General features: G+C 36.2%; 1 protein-coding gene across 3 annotated transcripts; it reads right to left on the bottom strand.

Annotated features, from left to right (window-relative positions):
• Positions 1-1243: 1243 nt before the first annotated feature.
• Positions 1244-7666, bottom strand: LOC113690449 (acetyl-CoA acetyltransferase 2). Of its 3 annotated transcripts, XR_003448441.2 has the most exons (16): positions 7509-7620; positions 7267-7314; positions 7098-7168; positions 6576-6674; positions 6296-6469; positions 6076-6181; positions 5043-5181; positions 4772-4849; positions 4626-4691; positions 4066-4151; positions 3599-3698; positions 3195-3305; positions 3071-3112; positions 2267-2353; positions 1835-1974; positions 1244-1587 (listed from the first exon to the last, which is right to left on the bottom strand). XR_003448441.2 is itself a non-coding variant. In XM_027208355.2 (15 exons), the coding sequence occupies exons 2-14, from the start codon at positions 7135-7137 to the stop codon at positions 1885-1887; spliced, it is 1218 nt and encodes a 405-aa protein (XP_027064156.1). In that variant the 5' UTR covers positions 7138-7168; positions 7509-7666; the 3' UTR covers positions 1445-1587; positions 1847-1884. The 3 variants fall into 3 exon arrangements, 1 of the variants encoding a protein (XP_027064156.1); XR_003448440.2 differs by lacking the exon at positions 7267-7314 and having other exon boundaries at positions 7509-7666; XM_027208355.2 differs by lacking the exon at positions 7267-7314 and having other exon boundaries at positions 1445-1587; positions 1847-1974; positions 7509-7666.
• Positions 7667-8270: the final 604 nt, after the last annotated feature.

The raw sequence follows: 8270 nt of genomic DNA, 5'->3' as shown, positions 1-8270 counted from the left end.
ATTTAATGAGGCTTTGGTTTTCCTCCCCATCTTAGTTGAATATTTTTATTTTCCTTCATTTTTGTATAGGAGTTCACTCGTAGTTCCTATATTACCACGATTTTTGTGTCGGTAATAGGGGTGAGCAAAAAGATCCGAAAACCCGAAGATTCGAGAGACTCGATCCGACCTGCATCGAAAAATAGGATATCCAATTGGATTTCTATCAACAGATCAGATAAAGATCGAGTACCCATAATATTTAGATACGGATACGGAGCATAAAAATAAAAACTCGCGGGTACTCGACTCGGGGGTATATTATATAAATATTTAAAAATATAGGGGATAATTTTATAATATTTTTAAATTATTAACCCTAACCTAAATGAATCCATCGGACATCAATCATTCAATTGAAACTTCACTACTTCAGCCGACACTTAGTCGTTTCATCCCCAGCTCGACAACTCCTTTCTCCTTCTCTTCAATTTTGTTTTATGTTGAACTCAAAGAAAGCTGCAAAAGAGAGAGATCGATCCTGATTTTTCCATCAACGATGATGTTTCTGATGTCACCGTCAAGGCAGGATCAACTGAAACCATCGAGATACCTGCGCCAAAGGTAAATGAGCGAGCATCTCATGGATTTAGTCCATCCTTAATTTCTGTATTTTCACATTGCATAGCTGCAGTGACCTAAAATGCTTCTACTTTTATTGGAAACAAAGGCCGGAAGCACTTTGGTGTGGGTCCTGATTGTGATAGGTTGGGAGGTAAATTACAAAGAGGAATTTGTTCTAATGTGCAATTAGGCATGGCTCTTATACAGTTCACATGGCATCCAGAGTAGTAAAAAGCCTTTAGCATTTCTTTAGTAAAAAAAGCTGAATAATAATCATTGCTGGATAAATTGCTGATGTTATGTTATGTTCAAGTGGTTAACCTTCTCCTTTTTCTTGGGATGTTCAAGTGGTTCAAGATGAAATGACCTGCATTTGTATGTGCAGTTTATTGCTATCCGTTTGTGTTCTGTAGATATTAAATCCAAAATTAGCTAAAGGCCAACAGCATTGTCAATTAAAACCCACCCCTATTTTTCGGATATCGGAGGATCAAGTACCCGATGACAAGCGGAGCAGATTAGGATAAAAAAATAGTGATCCGACATATTATTAGAGTCGGATCAACTATTTGCCGTTCAGAGCGGGTAGCCGCTGCAAAAGGATTTTGATTGAACAACAAATTAAACTTGAACGACCACATTGGTCAAAAAAATAAATCATAAAGGATGAAATTGATTTTAATATAAAAGTTCAGGGATGAAAATGGTGAATAAGGCTGATATCTAATACATGCCAAAGATTAGCTATTTCTTCTTGCCTTTAATTCACCTCAGATAAGAAAACATCTCATCTAGATCGGTTAACACTACGGAAACGGTTTAACAATCAAGGAGAAGGCAATGAAGACACAAGATACATTCCTCGCTACATTCATATTAATTCTATTATTTGTCGAGAACATAAAAAATTTGTAACAAGAAGAAAATCAAGTGATTGTGATGAGACTCTGCTTGCCAGTAACGTCCTTCCTTGTGCCAGTGACCCTGCAAAGAGGGGGGAAAATTTTGATGTTACATGCTTTACTGGCCCTTCAAAAACTTCTACTCTAAGATGTCAAAAGACCTTGAGTTAACTGCGAATTTGGATATCATAACATTTGGACCTATGTATGATAGCATATCTCAATCCAAAAACACACACAAAAGGGGAAAAGAGAGAGACAGAGAGAGAGAGAGAGAGAGAGAGAGAGAGAGAGAGAGAGAGAGAGATAGATTTGAATAAAAGATTTACACATATTCTCACTGATCACAATTCTCCTGACTTGGCAATCATGCAGCAGATTAGACAAGCTCTAAAACGAGGGCTGAAGCACCTCCTCCCCCATTGCAAACACCTCCAACTCCATATTTACCATTTTTCTGCTTCAGAACCTGTAACCATCAGAACTCAAATGAGCTTCTCAAACTAGAAAAATATTCTCGTTTAGTTAGATGGCTAAAGTCACATAGTATCATCAAATCTAAAACACATAGGTTTCAATGTAAAAACTGCCTCCCACTTGACACATCATGTAAACCAACCACTTTTCTGCCAGTTCAAGGACCAAGGATGATTGAATCACTCAACTATTTCTTTTATGAATCGAACTTTTTTGAGCCCCATGCTTCGAAATTTAATCAAGTTCCATTAGAAACTAACAAGCCACTGTTTATGGTAACATACCCCCAAGAGTGTGACCAAGATACGAGCTCCACTGCATCCTAGAGGATGCCCCAATGATACGGCTCCACCATGTACATTGACTTTTTCCTGCCCAATTTAAAAAGAAAAAAAAAGAGCAATATAAATAACCACATATGGACAATCTTATTGCCAATAGGATTTGATGGTCAACATATCACCTAAAGGTTATCAGAAACAGAAGCAACGCATCCCACATGTCTCAAGCATTTTGTGAAAATATCGCTGATCTATCTAAGTTTAACAGAATCCTTGTATGTTTTCAATATGAAAATATCACTAACCATCTCAAGCTAAGGCCAACAAGGGAAAACTAAAGATCAGAGATGGAAAAGGGACACATAACGAAGAAAACGAATGACAGCAGTTCCCATATTTGGTGCTTTCTCAATGAGTTAGGAAGCTCATCCTATAACTTCATGATAACATTCTAAAAAACTTAAATTAGGATTTTGTGACTTAAAAAGCGTCTTCTTAAGTACTTTAGTGATTTGACCATTTTGAAGTTGAAGATTATGATGATAAATGCAGTATACAGAAGTGAAACCAGAAAAAAAAAAAAAACAGCAAAATTGTAAAACATGTTAGTACAAAAACATACACATGTATGAAAACAGCATGTGCATCTTGTTCTGACAGTTGAAATTCACATTCCATTCACTTGACAAGTACATTACATAAGGAAAAAGCTTCATAATGGAAACACCCAACAAATATGCAAGCATCATTGCAGTGACATCAGAACAGAAAAATGAAAGCCACAGGCATGAAAGCCCAAAAACTTACAGGATTAAGCCCAAGAAGCTTTTGATTTGCAAGAGCCACAACCTGCATGCCAAATAACAAGCTTATCATTGGCATTTATTGATAAATTAGATGCTTAGAAATTGAAAAAAGGTAACAAGCATACCGCAAAGGCTTCATTAATCTCATAGTAATCAATCTTAGAAGCATCTAAGCCAGCATTTGAAATAGCTTTTGGGATTGCAAGTGCAGGTGCAGTTGTAAATAAATCTGGTGCCTGTAAAAGTGCAATCCATTAGATTATAAAAAAAAAACTTTTTCAAGCACCTTAAATGACATGATGTTATGCAGAGACGGAACTGACAGAGAGAGAGAGAGAGGGTAGGAATTCATGATAAAACCTGCTATTGCACTTCAAATACCAGAAATAATATGACACGTAAAGTGAGAGAAACATGCTGAAAGTGATCTGGATAATTTTAATACTTTCAATAGCAAAACATATTGTAAGTAAAGGCTCATTTATCTCCTGAAATTGGATAGATTCTAACACATAAGTTTATGCTGTACCTGAGCTGCATCAGCATATCCTGTGATTTTTGCAATCACTTGTAGCCCAAGCTCAACGGCCTTCTTTCCACTGACTAAGACTAAAGCAGCTGCACCATCACTGAAAGAGAAAAGCACAAGTTGCTAAAAGACTTAAAGATGATTTTCAAGTTGTTATACCATCAACAAGAAACGTAAATATCCTGAACAATATTTCCAATAAACAATTCTGGTACGTCAAGCATATCTAGCTTAACACATGTGAAACCAAGAGACCTGATTCTCTACTTCTCTCAGTAAAATCGAATACATTTACCAGTCAATCCAATATATCTTTAGCCAGTAGCAGGGGAGATTACTACTTTTACCATCAGTGAGATCCTACAGATTGAGTTATACTAAATCACCAGACAATCTTAGATTGCACCAAGCATGATTACTGTAAATAACATGAAGTACGACAAAAGGGGGGCAAACCAATAACAAACCTTATGCTGGAAGCATTGCCAGCTGTAACACTACCACCAGTTTCCTTGAAACTTGGACGGAGCTTCCTCAACTTTGCAGCATCAAACTGGCAGGAGAGAGTAATTGGTGACATATTAGTATCCTAAAAGCAATTATGTAGGTAAGAAGTATTTTTATGCATCACCATATGTATATTAATACACCAAACAATATTTGTTAAATTTCTGTTAACTGACTACATCATTTACATCCTTGATCCCCATAATTATCCTTCCTCTTGTAATATGTGCTATTACTTTTCTGTCCCCAGACTATGCTACGGACAGCAACTTAATATGGATGAAACAAAAAATCATTCATTTTTGCAAACTGACAGCACCCATAGTTTAAATACTCATTACAGCACCCATAGTTTAAATACTCATTATATCTGTTTCGTCATTTTCATGGTTTTCTTGTTTTAGACCACATGGATGAATTGGTCACTAAGAAGCAACTTCAGGAAAGAAACATGCATGAACAGGGAAGCTTTATCTGTAAACCCTATGCATGCATATGAAATGGAAGACAATATAGTCACCTTTCCTAGACCTTCATCTTTATCAACAACAGTTGAAGGCCTTCCTCTTCCACCAGACACTTCGACCTGCCATACCGGGTTACAGGTTTATTCCCTTCAGCAAGAAAGGCCATAAAAAGCAAGTAATTAAAGTTCAAAGATCTTACTGGCGCAATCTCCCATGAGAAGGCACCACTAGTTTGGGCAGCAATGCCACGCTCAAAGCTTTGAACTGCGTAATCATCCTGAACAAATGTATTATAAGATACAACACTACCTAGAAAGGGTGGGAAGGACAAGATACTGAAAGGGAACAAAACGATAGATAGAAAGAGGTAACATATCCATGTTTTTGTACATCAACTGCTTATAATGCTTTTCATAAAGTAAACAGAACATGTACACCATTGTGTATCCATATCATCAATAGAAATAAACCTGCTCCTCTCTAGTTATGCTATGATTTTCAGCACATAATTCAGCACAAACTCCCATGCCATAATCATTGTATACATCCCACAGTCCATCTTTCATCATTCCATCAACAAGCGTGTCATGTCCAAGTCGAGACCCCTTCCTGCAAATAGGTCAACAATCAATACATGTTCTGATATCATCAATTTGTAGAAACAGCTTGTGGGCTTATCATCTGCCAAGATTAAAACTACTACTATCACTCCTGGAACAGATCTAAAGTGTCCAGCAAAATTATCAAGATAATGGGTTATTTTAGCATGATATAAATAGAAGAGGATAAGAAGTTCAAATACCAACCCACAGAAAACTATTAACAGCTAATCTAAGTAGTATGGTATTACAAATGCTGCCTAAGAAGTTTAGGGTCGCAAACTTAAGTTATCTTTCTAAGAGGCTAAGGAAAACAGGGAAGAAATATATGTGTAAGGTTAATGTCTTTAGCATCTTTGTTAGCATTAATATTAACAGATCAAAGTTGACAGAAACACATGATTTTCAATACTCCTGAAGTTTCCTTATATGTCAAATGCATGACAAAATACTCATAAAAATCCCTGTTATCAGATAAAAGCAAATGTAAGGTGGTCAAAATTTACCAACCTCCATGTTTTGCCCTCATACTCAAACCCAATTACCCAATTTTAATTTAAAAAAAAAAAGGAAAAGAAAAGGAAATACAGCAAGAGCAACACTAATAGCTACAGCAGCATATGAGGTTGATAGTTCCTTCCTTAAGGCAGCAATATCGTAGGGACAGAATTATACCAAAGGATATCAATTTTGTTTTTCACAGGATAATTACAATATTATTTCTTCATAAAAGAAAGGTCTTAATTATGAGTCAAAGGAATTTGAACACCACCATGTCATGGATTTTCAGAATGGTAGCCAGACCATTAGTCACTAATCATAATTCAAAAAAAAATAATAGGTAGCCAAGCTCCACTCAAAACAGGATAAAATGGTGAGTATTGCTGTAGTGATGAATGCTCACCTTGCTTCTCCCAGGTACTTGGGGACATTGGACATGCTTTCCATGCCACCAGCTACAACAACGTCATTAATACCCAACTGAATACTCTGTGCAGCAAGCATAGTTGCTGCAATGAGGAAAAAAGGTTAAAATCATATACATGCCAACTGTGACTTTTAATGGTCAAGAAAGAGGGCTTTATAAGGGAAATTAACCATGGTTGACTATGTGGATTTCAGACCTTTCATTCCAGAGGCACAAACTTTGTTAATCGTCGTACAAATCACTGTATTGGGTATTCCTGCACCCAATGCTGCTTGCCTGGCAGGAGCCTGACCCAAATTTGCACTGAGCACATTTCCGAAGTAAACTTCTTGTACAAGTGAAGGATCAACATTAGCTCCTTTAAGAGCACCTAAAGTTTGGACCCAAATAAAGAGAATTATTATGATTACAAGCACAACTTTGAAGCCAAAAAATATATAACTGCACCATAAAAAACGAAATAACTAAAATCTTACGCTCAATAGCTATAGATCCAAGCTTTGTTGCTGGTATTGATGAAAGTGAGCCAAGAAAACCACCCATTGGGGTACGGGCTACGCCAACGATGCATACATCTATCAAAATTTTAAAATGCCAAGGTTTAGCGCAAAAGCAAATATTGGAACTTACGAAATGACTTTAGTAACAAAAAGATTAACTCCTATGACCCGGGGATCCATGGAGCAAAGGATTTACCCCACTCCCCAGATTAAGTAGAACTAATGAAATCCAAAGGAACTCAATGCAGCTGGTTTTTTCCTATAAAATGACTACTACATCGAAATATACATAGAATTCAGAAAATTCCCATTCCAATGTCAAATACAAAATTTAGAACACTCGGAAAAATAATTTTCCTCCTTTCCACCCAGGCTTAAAACAAATAAACCTTTTTACACTTATATAAACAAGAATTCCTACAAACCCTCCAGTCAAGATGAAAGATTGCAACAGGAAATTATAGTCCCAAGATATATTCACTAAAGAAATAAGTATACCAGTAGGCTTTATTGAGTTATCTGATGCTGCCGGGGCCATGCTACAAGCTTATATTGCAACCAAATACAACCTGATCAATTTAAATTCAAACAAAACATTACTCATTAGTTCGCAATCTTTCGCAGCGAAAGGAAAGAAAAAACCACGTCACACAGAATCTAATCAAACCATCTTTGGACCTCTGATCCAACGTGAGAAATTGATTCCGCAAATTTGCTAAACAACAAACATGTATAAAAACATAAAACAAAAGCAAGTGATATTGGACGACAATTGGATCTAATCAACTCTTTATTACTAAATTTCAAGAATTCAAACCCCATTAGCAGATAAAGAAACGAAAACTGATCTGCAGACAGAGAAACAAAGAAATCAAAATGAAGAAGCAGTATGGTGCAGAGAAATGGTACCTGTGAATTTGGGCGGAGTAAAAGAGAAAATGTTGGAAGAGGAAGCAGTGTATGGAGGTTGAAGTGTGGTAGTTGAGCTTTTGAACTATTTATAGATCAATGGAGAGGAGAGAGACGAGGGAGACCGGTGTGGGTGGGGGGCAGGGGAAGAGCGGCTCAGGTAAGTAAAATAGTGAGTCTGAAATGTTTGGTATAACGTACGAGTTCACACAAGAATTGTAAATGTCAACCCAGGTAGCAACGGGAGTGTCTGGTTCAGTATCGGTTGATTTTTCAATAGGTCCAGTTGAGCCTTTCCTTTTAGAATAGAATTAGGGGTGGAATAGACAAGTGTTAATTGACTTAAAAAAAAAAAAAGGAGTGTCTGCCTACTCGGACCCTCAATAGTTAGCAAAAATTACTTATTTTGACATTGTAGTATTTAGCGAGGTGATGTAGATAACGTAAAAAGATAATTAAAAATATAAAAAAATAATTAAAAAATATATTTATGACATAAATTCACGTGAGAATTGTAAGAACTTGGAGAGGAACCGTTGTCACGTCAATCATTCCTAAACAGTGTAACTCTCTTTGAACAATTTTGTAATTCTATGCTAGCTACTTATAAAATTTCAAAATAGACATGCAATTATTAGAAAATTATTTGGGTACCCCTTTTTTTCAAATAATATTTCGCTTGCATCATAAACACATTTTCTAATTCATATTTTTACATTTTCAATCACTTTTTTATCTCATATACATCACATCACAAAAAGT

This window comes from Coffea arabica, chromosome 5c, assembly GCF_036785885.1.
Source record: "Coffea arabica cultivar ET-39 chromosome 5c, Coffea Arabica ET-39 HiFi, whole genome shotgun sequence".
Taxonomy (NCBI): Eukaryota; Viridiplantae; Streptophyta; class Magnoliopsida; order Gentianales; family Rubiaceae; genus Coffea; species Coffea arabica.
Note: the sequence above shows the minus strand (reverse complement) of the source record. Positions and strands in the feature narration are given on the sequence as shown.